Here is a 12297-nt window from a genome sequence, read left to right on the forward strand (position 1 = left end):
TCTTTTCCTCCCCATTCCCAATCTCTGCTTATAATGAGAGATGTTGCAAAGAGGAGAGGATTATTACTGTAAATGGTTTGAGAGTTGAGAAAAGGCTGAAAGCCACTGGTTTAGATAAAAGGTAGGGAAGCAGGGGTCCCCAGTAAGCTGTATGCTAGTAGTTGGCTGAGACAATGATACGGTGATCCAAGCCAAAAAAACATCTTTCTGTATGATTATCTAATTTATTTCCTCTTTGGGGCCATGGAGACTTAGAGCCAGACTGAACCTTTTGATTCTGCACTCTGTGGAGCAGTTCACTTTATGAATTTGTCTTCCTGCTGAATTTTACAGAATACTTTCCACTTGGCTCCTTCGTCACTAGATCTTTAATTTTCTGAAATCTATTCATTACTCTGTTCTCTTACATTCTTTTCCTTCCCATTTCTGCTAAATTCTGAATAGTAACTCTGTGGTTTAAGAGCAGAGCTGGTAGACTCATTAGCCAGAGTAGGTATTGGTGGCAATTAGGAAGTCGCATTCGGAATTAACTGGAGGCTTAATTCCCTGAAGTAACAGCAATAACCTAAGAGAAAGCTGTACCCCAGGGAGGAGGGAAGGAAGCAAACTGCTGTGAAGTGAAGTTTATGCTAATGAGTGTTTGCTGGTTCTAGGCAGTGCCCCTGTCTTCTTACTCACTCACTTGGAAGGAGATTCAAAGAGAAGTTTTAATTTGATGTGCCGGAACTGGGAGTCAGTTCTGAGTTCCAAAAAAGGAAGTAATAGAGAGTCGAGTGCACTCTGTTCATTTTATACATGTTTTTATAAAGAAATTCCGTGTGCTTGACACTTCTTGTTGAAAGTGCTACCACCTTACACTTCATTAACTAAGGGAATGTATGTAAAAGGACTCTGAAAATTATGAAATATTCTTCAAGATGAAAGATTTTATTTTGAAAGTTATCCTATAAAGTAGGTGCTATCGCTCTAATTTGAGAGGAGGTCAGGGGAATGGAGGTTGCATGATGTGTTCAAGGTCACACAGCTCAGTAGCTCCCTGAGGACCAAGGTCTTCTGAGTCTAGGGCAGGGCCTGGTTCTTTCTACTCAACTGTGTTGACCCATGGAAATAATTTGCTGAACCAAGTGAACCTCACTTGCGGTTTTTTTATATGGGTGGATTATCTTAGATCATAAAACTATAGTTGAGAGAGACCCAAAGATGAAGGTCTCAGTGTTTTTAAAACAGTTTTGCCCTATCTCTAGATGAGAACTTCCTGACTCTTTCCTCCATCGTCCTGCTGCCCCTGGGGGATCTCCAGACCAGCCGCACCTGGCCTTGGGCTTCCCACAGCCTGCAACCTGCGTTCTAGCCTTGCTGTGCTCCCACATAGAAAGCAAAGTGCATGCTCTTGACTGAGAGTGGCTAGGTTCAAATATTTACCTGTACGCTCTGACTTCAGAGTTTTCTCATCTGTAAAATGGGCATGATGATATACCTACCTCAAAGGGTTGTTGTGAGGGTTAAGTTCATTAATACATACATGGTAAGCAATCAAAAAGTTTAGCTGGATTGCCTCTATATAGCTAGAGACATTTGCAGGTAGGATTCTGTCATTTATATTTTTCTGAAAGGATTGTTGGTAATCTGGAAAGGATCTATGAGGAAAGTGTCCAGTGAAATTGATGATAAAATGATGTTGAATATAGTTCAGAGATCATTGGCACGCAGTGATTTCCAGAATAATCTCTTTCCCTTTTCTCTGACTTTCTTATCTCCCATGTGTTCTGCTTTTCTCTCCTCCATCTAAGTCATCTATAGTTGGTCCATACTTGAGAATAGCATTTAACACGTTGTATTGTAATTTATTTAATTATGTGCCTTCCCCCATAGAATGTTTTTAGTGCCTATCCGGGTGCCAGGGGCACCAGGAGAATGTTGTGGAATTAATGTGTTCTCAGCCTCACTGGTAGTTAAGCCTTGCCTCCATCTTCATCCACACCACCTCACCTGTCTCTACACCTTCCCATCCTCTAGGCTGTCGTTTTCTTCTCCGACCTTCTCATTTCACATCATTTCCCTACATGATTTTTACCTGCATGGTAACAAGCATCCAGCATTTACTTCCTATCAGCGGCTCTGTCTCCTTTAACTCTTTTCTTTTCCTTTTCAAACGTTGTCTGCAATCAACTCTGGTAAACTTTTTTTTTGCCCCTTCTATATGGAACTTATCTTGTATCTGTCCTACACTTTCCCCTTCAATCCTGCCTTATTATTTCCAACTCATTTTTTTATCTCCAAGATGGACTGGCAAGAAAGAGCTCTGGCTTCTTTGTGTGACCTTGAGCAAATTACATCATGACATCTCTGAATGTGTTTCCTTATCTGTAAAATGGATAACAACACTTACCTGCCTCAGTGAGATGGTTATTATGAGACTCATATGAGATAATGGGTCATATAGACATGTATACAAATAAATGGAAGAAAGAATGGAAGGGGTTAGTTCTCCTGCCATCTTATTGCCTATATCAGTGTTTCTCCAAGTATGGGCTGTGGGATCTAGGATATCTGTTTTTCCAGATCTTTCTTATGCACACTGGCAGCGAAAGCCCCCAGTTGCTATATCTTCTTAGCTGTTGTTTTATGTTGGGTTCAGCTGATGTCAGATATTCTCTAATCCCACCCTGTAGGGCCCTCACTGTCCAGCCTAGTCTAGCCTTCTCCTCGCATGTTGCTACAGTGTGTCAGGCTCCAGAAATTGCTTGTCCTTACTTAGTGACCAGATGGCTTACACATTGCTTGCACACATCATATATTCTTAAAAAAATATTTAGGGTATTCTTTTTGGATTTTAGAGCTGTAGAAAGCAAAGAAAGCAAGGATCCTTTGTTTTTCTTTCCTTTTTCTGTTTCTTAGTAGCTTCCTCAGTAAAATATGCCCCAGATTGTGTTCAGAGGCTGCTGATTATAGACATTTAAGTGTAGATTTTTTAGTAAATAAATTTGTTATAAATCTTTTTTTATCCAGTGGATTTCTATGTAATTTGGACAGAAAAAAATCTGAGTTTATCAGCACCTGGCACTGATACATACTACATAGTCTATTTACAAAAACTTCTCAGAGGACATTACAGTCAGAATTAATTTCTTAGCAGCAGCCACTAATCCTATTATTTATGTGAATAGAAGGGTTTATAGTATGTGGATTTTCCTTCTCCTCCCCAAGTGCTTAAAGCCTGGATGTTTTAACCACTATGAACTTATTTTTAAATATAAATAAATGTTTCCTTGGTATAGTTGTAAAATTATTTTTAAGTCCTGAGATACTATGACTTCATTAAACAAGTAGTTAAGATAGCCTCTCTGTTAGAGTAATTAGAATTTTCTAATCAGAGAAAATTTAACACTCTTCAGTGTGTATTAGTTTTACAGAACTCTTCAGAGCCCTTTGGATAAATATTAAGGTTAATGTTTGGGTTTTAGTTGAATGAGTTTGAGTCCACCTACAAATACTTGGTTAGTCATTAAGACTTTTTTATTTTAGTAATTGTATTTCTTGAAAATGTTTACTACCTTCTTAATGCTTTCCAGGAACCAGATCCTGAATTGCCAGTGTCTCAGGTAAAGGTTTAGCTGCAACCTTTAGTTTAGAGAATAGTTTAATTACTTAGTTGTTGCTATAGATTAGCAAACTTGCTGCCTATTTACTTGTGCTGTTATAAAATTAGCCGTATCTACCAAGCATTCTATACCTATATTATACATACAGGTATATATGTATAATATACCATTATGATGTACTATAACATAATAGTATAATATACTATTGTATTTCCAGTACTTTGTGTCTGTGGATGAATGGCCTTGTAGACCTAGTGCACTCTACTCATTAAGACTTAAAGCTTAAATAGGAATGACCAGTATTGACCCCGAAGGATGAGAAAAATAAAGGAGGAGGCTACAGAGGACCCTGGGGACAGGGAGCCGAGAAGTCGGCCCAGCCACGAGTGTCTGAAAAGACTGTGATGGGTAGGACCGTATGTCCTGAGTAAAGAGTAGGCCGACTCTGTTTGGGAAGTTCTTGGTTTTAGAGAAAGGTGCCTGGCGTAGTGAGGAAGAAAGGAAGACACAATTCCCAAATTAACTTGGTTAGAATGGGGAGGCAGCCAGAGAGACCTGCTAACTGGATAAGACATAGCAGATGAGTGGGGAGGGAGCCCAGGAAGAGGAGATCTGATTGGGGGACTCCTGGCTGGTGAAGCTTTTAGCTCAGAGGGTTTCCAGTAAGTCTGGGAATAAGAAGGGATGGGAGAGCTCTAACTCAGAGAGCTTAAGTATTACCAGGTGTTTGCCCTGCCAAGCGAGAGAGAAGTTTAGCAGTGGTTTTTAGGTAAATAAACAATTTGAGACTCATGGGGTTCATATACATAATCATCAGACCTCTTAGAAGAAAGCAACATAGGAAGTACTCTGATGGAGGCCTGGATAGTATTAAACAAACATAGTAAGTAGGTTAAAATGTAGTACTCTGTTCTTTAAAAGGATGACGTTTGCCATTGGAATGTTCATAATCCTGGTTTCCAAATTGATAGATGGTGCAAAACTATATTTTTGCATAATATGTGTACAAATCATAAGAAGGACCTAAAGTATGAGTAGAGTAATGTGCTTTTTAGTTTTCCATAATTTTGGAAGTTTTTTCCATTAAAATTAAATTAAAACATCAATAATTTGCACTGTTGGTATGGTTTTAAAACTTTAAATGGTATTTGAAAGTTTCAAACCAGCTCATGAAGGACCTGCATTTGATATTTCCTGTTTTAATGTCCTAAACTTAATCTCTCATTGGATAGTTATCAAAAGCGATAAGAAAGGAGCAAGGCTGACTGGATTCTTTTACGTTCACTATTCACACTTTTTGCCTTTCTTTTCCATGTTTTTCTGACTTCAAAATAAATGAGGCTTTACAAAAACAATTCAGTATTCTGTGCCTAAGTTTTCCTTTTCATAGAATAGGCCGAGTGTCACATGTTACTGAGTCTCATAATGTGTAAATCAGTTTAGACAGATTGTTCTTTTGGTAGCCTTTTTCTAAGAATAACTTAGGAAAACTGTTTCTTACATGCCTTAAAAGGCCTTACATGGTCTTGCATTCTGTATTAAGAGGAAGAGAACAATTTAAACCTGTTTTGCTCAGTCAGTAGAGTTTTAACCTTTCCATATGTCTGTTTTAATCGCTAAAATTGGATTAACCTCACAGAAGGTAGTGCAAGTAAGGCAATATTTTCCTGATGTTAGCTGGCAGATACTTGCCTCAAGAGTAATGTCCTGTGGACTAACTCAGTGAATGAGATGCGATTATGTTTCACAGACAAAAAAGGAAATAATTGATGTGATGATTACTCATCTAGATTGGGAGAATCTGTGCTTTTCCATTATAAAAAATTCCTAAGCGTCTATTGTTTGGATTGATTTCACAGAACTTCCAATACATAAGTATTCAAATTTATTTACATAAACTGCATGACCCTGTCATTTACTAACAAGTTAAATGTATCTGATAAAAACCTGTTGATAGTTTTATTCAGATTCAGGGGGCAATGTGGGATTACTTTGTTATGCATTTTCTTTTAATTGCTGATTAGTTTTGAACTTCAAAAAAATTTTTAAACAGACAGAGGATTTTAGGGCTGTAAAACATACTTGGCTTGCCTCCAAAATAATATGTTTTCATTAAAATTCCAAGAATTGTTCATACTGTCCAGAGCAGTTCTTTGAATACAATCTGATGTTTAATCAAGCAGTGGTATGTGACTTTCAAGGTCATTTTTTGTTGGATAGAAAGAAAGTCAGGAAAATTAATATTCTCAAATACTGATGAAATTCAAAATTAAGTAATGGTAAGTAGATTTTATTAAAGATCTTAAAATATCTAAATTCACATCATTGTTTCTACTTTTTAAGAGTGAGATTTTAGAAACTGAAACAAATATAGAGCTATTTACCTTTTTTGAAAAAGTGAATTCTTATGGAATAAAATTTTTAAAAAGATCTCCCTATTTGGCTTCTGAAGCATGTATTCCTTTGGTGGAGAGGGAAGGCTGGATTTACTTTCCTATGTTTTGCTTAGCCTGAATTAAAGCATTTGAACCTCTTTTGTATTTGAGAGGTTAGTAGGAGGATGGAAGTCAAGAAGCGTTATGGACTGGACTAGGAGATAACAGTATGGACATGAAAATAGGTAAAAATAAATGTGCATGTATAGTTAATATCCAGCTGTGTAAATGATACCATAAAAACTTGCTTTTGGAGAGTTGATTTAACTATGACTCCAAATCATACTTCTGAAGCTTCGTTTTTCATCATCAGGATGAAAATCCACATACCTCATGTTGGCCTACAAGGTCCCTCATCTGCCCCTGCCTTCTTCTCCAGCTTATTCTCAGCTGCTCCCTCAGCTGAACCTGATTCTTTTACGAAACACAACTCTTTTGTTTCCAAATGAGCCCTCAAGCTAGCCTGCCTTTGTCCTATTCACTTTACCTGGCACACGCTCTTCTGTCTTGGCCACTGGGCCCAATTCTTCTCCATTACCCTTCCTTCCACCCCAAGGTAGCTGGGTGCCTTTCTCTGCCCTTCTATAGCATCCTCCAGATTTCTGTTATAGCACTTTCCTCATAACACTGAAATTCTTATGAGCTGTAGCTTGGGCTGTGGCTTACTCATCTCTGTTCCCAGGACCTGGCCTGTAGCAGATGCTCCCTGGGAATATGGGAATGAACCAGTGAAGCCCACATTCTGCTTCAGTGTTTGCACAGAAAGTGCTGCAGTCCTTCCTCCTGCCCACCAGAGGGTGCTGAGCAAAGAACGTCCTTTTGAAAAATTAAAGCCACCAGATACTTACAGAGCAGTATGAACTGTGAGGACTTTGCCTTGTCATTTAATCCAGTAGATGATGTATTCAGGGAAATTAGGATCCATGTTTTAATCTACTCATTTTTCAGAACCTAGCCCAGTGCTGTATAATCAGGAAGTGCTCAATAAATGTGCGCTGATGATTGAATGCATCTCGAGGGCTTTACATGAGCACTCTTTGGACCTCTTGTAGCCTCCATCTTTTCCTCTCTCAGTCCCTTTGCCTTCATTCAGCGTGCTTCACAGCCAGATTCCTAGCTTGGTGAGGTCTGACCCCTTTCCACATTTCCCTTATTGCTACTTCCTCTAAACAACAGAGTCAGTCCTGTATTGCTGCTTCATGAGTTGCCTTCTCCCCAAATCTTCCTCAGGGCACCCAGCTTTGTTGCTCTCTGCTTCTGTTCTGTAGTGAAGCAGAAATTTAACTTTTCTGATAAAGCAGGTTTAAATGTTTAACAAAATATTTAATTGTGTACACCTTTACGTCTAATTTCTCAAGCTAAAGCAAAGCTGGTAAGATATTTTCCAGATTCCTTAATGACCTTTTCCATTTTTTCCCCCTCTTTCTAGCAGGTTTTCTACCAGCTAGATCACAAAGCAACCAAGATTGTGATGATTAGTTATTGGGAAGTGGGAGAGATTGATCTTAATTCAAGTCAACATGTTTGGAATACCTACTGTGTACAAAAACCATAGGTGTTAGGGAAAATTAAAAAATGAATAAGGGAAAAAAGCTTGTGTTCTGGTGGAAGAGAGGGCTAACATATGTCCAAATAGTTATAGTGTTGGGCAAATATGGTTAGTACATAATAAAAGAAGTATATAAAAGAGACTGCTTTATAAGAGAGACAAGAGGGAAGTAAGTTTAGAGTTAAACCATCAGGGAAGTCTTCATGAAGGACTTGGCCCTGGAGGAGGAAGGCGGAAAGAAAACCATGGTTATAGATTTATTTGTTTTCAAATTATTCTAGTAAAATTTTCTATAAAGATCTTTCATTCATAAAAAGGCATGTCAGAAGACTACCAGGTAGTCTACTCCTTTTGTTTCCTGGGTAATTAATACTAGGTTGTTTCTTGATTAATAATGACCTTGCCTTCTTGTATTAGTTTGTCAACATAGCCCTTTAAATTAGTATCATGCATTAAGTGTGGTAAACAGGTTTGATTAAAAAAAAGTTAGATAATAATAAAGGATGGCTAGCTTCTATAGGCCCTCTACTACCTCTAATGCGATTTAATATATGCTTTATCTTATCCATGCTTTTTAGGCAGCCTGGATTTTAAAGGCACGCGCACTAACTGAAATGGTGTACATAGATGAAATTGATGTAGATCAGGAGGGAATTGCAGAAATGATACTGGATGAAAATGCTATTGCTCAAGTTCCACGTAAGTCTTGGTTTTTCAGTTAAATAAGTAAAATGCCATTAGGAGGAGCAATACTCTATTTTTTTATATATGAATAAGGCATTATACACATGAAACACGTATATATGTGAAAAAGCATTACCTTAAGTAAATGGTCTCTTTTCTGCCTTATAGTACAAAGACACAATTTAGTTATAGTATCTTAAACTTAAGGTGTGAAATTGATGTGTAACCATTTTTCAATAGAAGCTATTTTACGTACTTCAAAATATTATATAAAAATGCATTTTATCTGAACTGCTTATCTAATATATCAAAAGATTGTTTACCTAACGGTCTAAACACAGGAAGCATCCAAACAGCAGAAGTTTTCTAAAAGGATATTTTAAAAAAAAATGGTAATTTGAAAACATTGCTTCATTGTAGTAACTGAAGATGATTTGTCCTAACGCATGATGTGAGGTGATGGAGTGGTATACTGGGCTGTGACCGCCTATCAGGATTGTCACCAAAGCCTAGTCCTAGCTTGCAGACGTGCTGGTGCACATGATATTGAATGATTACCATGACATATAGTGGTCTTGCTGGTAACTGATTACTTGTGACAGTTACCAGTCATGTATATATGTTTGGAAGGTAGTAACTGTTTTAATGCCTCAATGGAAATTAAGGGGAAAAATACATATGTTTCATGTTAAAATGTCTTTTTTCCCCCCATCATTTTGCTCTTTTGGAGTTGAAATATCTAAATTCTAGATATTGGGGGTAAATGGTCTTTTATTCGGGGAAGAAGTTTGTATGAAAAATAAACTGTGAGTTTAGAAACATTATTTTGATGTGTTCGACCTTTGGGGCCTGCCTGTCTTGAGTTTGAATGCTGGCTGTACTAACAGGTTGACCTGTTTACTTAACTCTCTAAGCCGTTGCTAAATGGGTTAATACTACTTACCTTACAGAATTGGTGTGAAGTTTAAATGTGGTAGCATAAATAGCTTGAGAGGTACTCAATAAATATTAGTCTCAAACACATTTCCCTAAGATACATTTCTTATTATTGTCTTTTTCACCAGGCCAGCACATTTGTGAAAATTGCGTTAGCTGACAGTTTTTATAGGTTAATAAATAATACTATAAATTGAGTTCTCCGTGTCATCTCGTAGGTCCTGGAACATCTTTAAAACTCCCTGGAACTAATCAGACGGGAGGGCCTAGTCCAGCTGTCAGGTCTGTACAGTAGCTCCCTATTTCATACCCTTTGCCACTAAGGATTGACCAGACTGTATGAGAATCTTCCTTTATTGATCTTCTTTGTATTTTAACAATTTATAATCTTCACACAGGCCAATCACTCAAGCTGGAAGACCCATTACAGGTTTCCTTAGACCCAGCACACAAAGTGGAAGGCCAGGCACCATGGAACAGGCCATCAGAACACCCAGAACTGCCTACACAGCTCGGCCCATCACCAGCTCATCTGGGAGATTTGTCAGGCTGGGGACGGTAAATTTTCTCGCCTTTACCTGGCCTTGTATGACTAAAGAAATTTATGTTATGTTACATCATTTTTCTCTATTGTCATAGTAGAGAATTAGATGGAAGATTTTTAAAGATGATTCTTTTTACCTGTGTTGGCTTTATACTTTTATGCACGTTAAACTCAATTTATGTTTCAAGAGAAAGTTTCAGATTTCTTATTCTATCATTTTCCCTATAGGCTTCTATGCTTACAAGTCCTGATGGACCCTTTATAAATTTATCTAGACTGAATTTAACAAAATATGCCCAGAAACCTAAATTGGCAAAGGTATGTACTTAAGATTATTCTATGTTGTGAAGTAATGTTGGAAGAATTATCATAATAATAACACTGCAGGAAATGGATTAAAATTTGTGAAGGAAAGACCTTGTCTTGATTGAAATGGAAATGTTTAATTACTCTAGTATGTAAAATTTCTCTTAGCACTGAGTTAGGGGGAGTCAATCAGAAATAAAGTATATATTGCATTATAATAGGAAATTATTTTTCTCCTAATAAAGAACAGTGATTTATACAAAGAAAGCAGATACGCAGTACCGTCTTTTGGTAATGACGCTTAAGAGGTCATCTGTATATGTGTGTATTTTTTTTTTTTATTTTTCAGCTTGGATTATTCTCAGAGAAATCATTTTCTATTCTTGTAGGATTTTAGGACTGTCAAAAAGAAGACAAAAAATATGTTCTCATTCTAATTAATGATTAATCAGGCATCTCAATAAAGATTACATAAGCCAGACAGTGGCGAGCCAACTACATTAATAATTCTAACTACTCAAAGATTAAATTGCTCCTTTAAATTGAAGAGGAAGTGAGAGTGAGAGAAAGAGAGAAGGAGGGAGCGGGGAGGGAGTGGGGGAGAGGGAGAGAAAGGAGGGTGTCTGACCTTTCCAGTATAGAGAAATTTGGAGGTGGGCGTGGAATAATTCAGAGCCAGGAGCAGTTATTTTGTGGAAACTGGTGTAAACCTAGGTCAGGTTTTTAGCTGCAATCTCTGTGAATTCTGTGCGTGAGTGCTGAGCTCATTCATATTATCGGTTCTACTGGCATTTAACGTATTTACTAAATATAAAACACTCTAGGGAAAACGAAAAGGGACACTAGCCATACAGACTTGAAATTTAAATCAGAAAAAGAAATGCCAGTTGGTAAACAGGGAATCAGTACAATAATACAGATAGTGCTTTTTCTTAATTTCTTTTTTGACAGCATTCCAGTCAGCTTCATTGAGCAGAATCATGCAGCTTTACTTATTTCTCTTTCCTTTATGAGGAATATCTGGCTCCCGACTTTTTTAGGCCATTTACTGGAGGTGGCTGAATGGCAACTTGATACCAGTGCTGTTTTCTAGCCAGAGAGTACAGTCAGTGGAGGCATTTCCCTCAATTAAACTAAGATGCTTCCAGGACAGAAAATGGCCTATGTTACAAGATTTAGACTGAACTGTATTTTGCGCTTACTTAGTGTGTTGTAGAAATAGTGCCAGGTTTCTCTACCTTTGATCCCCAACGTGCCTCAACTTACAAGGACTCGTTTCTGATGCTGGCATATTGCTTGAAGTACCTGTGGTGACTGCTTGACGCTGTCTTGGGTGTTGTAACATCTTTTTCATGGCAGTAGTAGCACTGACTTTGCTCTTAACTTGTTTTCTTTGTAAGAACAAATGGAGGTTTAGGAGTACTTTTTAAAAGAGAGCCTTATCCTGATTTCTTTTTCCTTTTTTTTTGGTTGCCTCCAAGTCTTCTCGGTTAATAACCTTGATATCTTCCGGGGGTGCTATCCTCTTTGCAAGCGTAAAATAATGGTGTTATGGACAAATGTAGTACCACCAAGAGGTAGTCCAGAAAGTGCTTATTTAAATATCTAGATGAGTTTCGTGAAGTATTAGAATAATGGTTCTCAGCCCTGGCTGAGCATAGAGGCATCTGCACATTAAGTAAAAAACACCCCACTTTGCAGTTAAACTCTACTTTGTTTCAGAAGGAACTTCCTGATTTTCCCATATGTAAAGTGTCATTATTAATATCTTAACCACTGTATAATACATGCAATTTTATGACAGTCCTAAAGTTAGTCTTTTCATTTGTCTCTTTCTAATGAAATAGTATGTGTAGTATGAAAAAAATTGTTGAATTATTTGAGCTTTCCAGTTTGTGTTCTGTAAAAATAGGGATCAGTTATAAGTAACCTTATTTTAAAATGAGAGACTGTAACAAATGATGGATAGACCCTTTGCTTATAAATTCCAGGCACTTTAGAGTACTATGATATTTTGGTTCAATCCAACTGATGTCAAGATGGCCTTTGAGTTTTGATAATAACAATAGAGTGCCTTTGTTAAAATCTAATGGTTTTTTGGTCATTTTTTTTTCTTCACAGGCTTTGTTTGAGTATATCTTTCATCATGAAAATGATATTAAGACTGTAAGTTTTGAATTTGTGCTATTTTTTTCTTGTTATTTTTCTGACTTTGGGGATTTAGATTTTCAGATATTCTAT

General features: G+C 37.3%; 1 protein-coding gene across 4 annotated transcripts in view; it reads left to right on the plus strand.

Annotated features, from left to right (window-relative positions):
• Window positions 1–12297, plus strand: part of TTC8 (tetratricopeptide repeat domain 8) — a 46153-nt gene that overhangs the window by 5259 nt on the left and 28597 nt on the right. The window contains exons 2-7 of one of the 4 annotated variants that reach the window (XM_072963563.1): window positions 3573–3602; window positions 8165–8285; window positions 9425–9488; window positions 9605–9764; window positions 9979–10068; window positions 12178–12222. In XM_072963563.1, coding sequence (XP_072819664.1) covers window positions 3573–3602; window positions 8165–8285; window positions 9425–9488; window positions 9605–9764; window positions 9979–10068; window positions 12178–12222 — 510 coding nt within the window. The remainder of the gene's footprint in view (window positions 1–3572; window positions 3603–8164; window positions 8286–9424; window positions 9489–9604; window positions 9765–9978; window positions 10069–12177; window positions 12223–12297) is intronic. The other 3 variants (XM_006208184.4, XM_072963562.1, XM_072963561.1) reach the window with 3 other exon arrangements.

Source organism: Vicugna pacos, chromosome 6, assembly GCF_048564905.1.
Source record: "Vicugna pacos chromosome 6, VicPac4, whole genome shotgun sequence".
Classification (NCBI taxonomy): Eukaryota; Metazoa; Chordata; class Mammalia; order Artiodactyla; family Camelidae; genus Vicugna; species Vicugna pacos.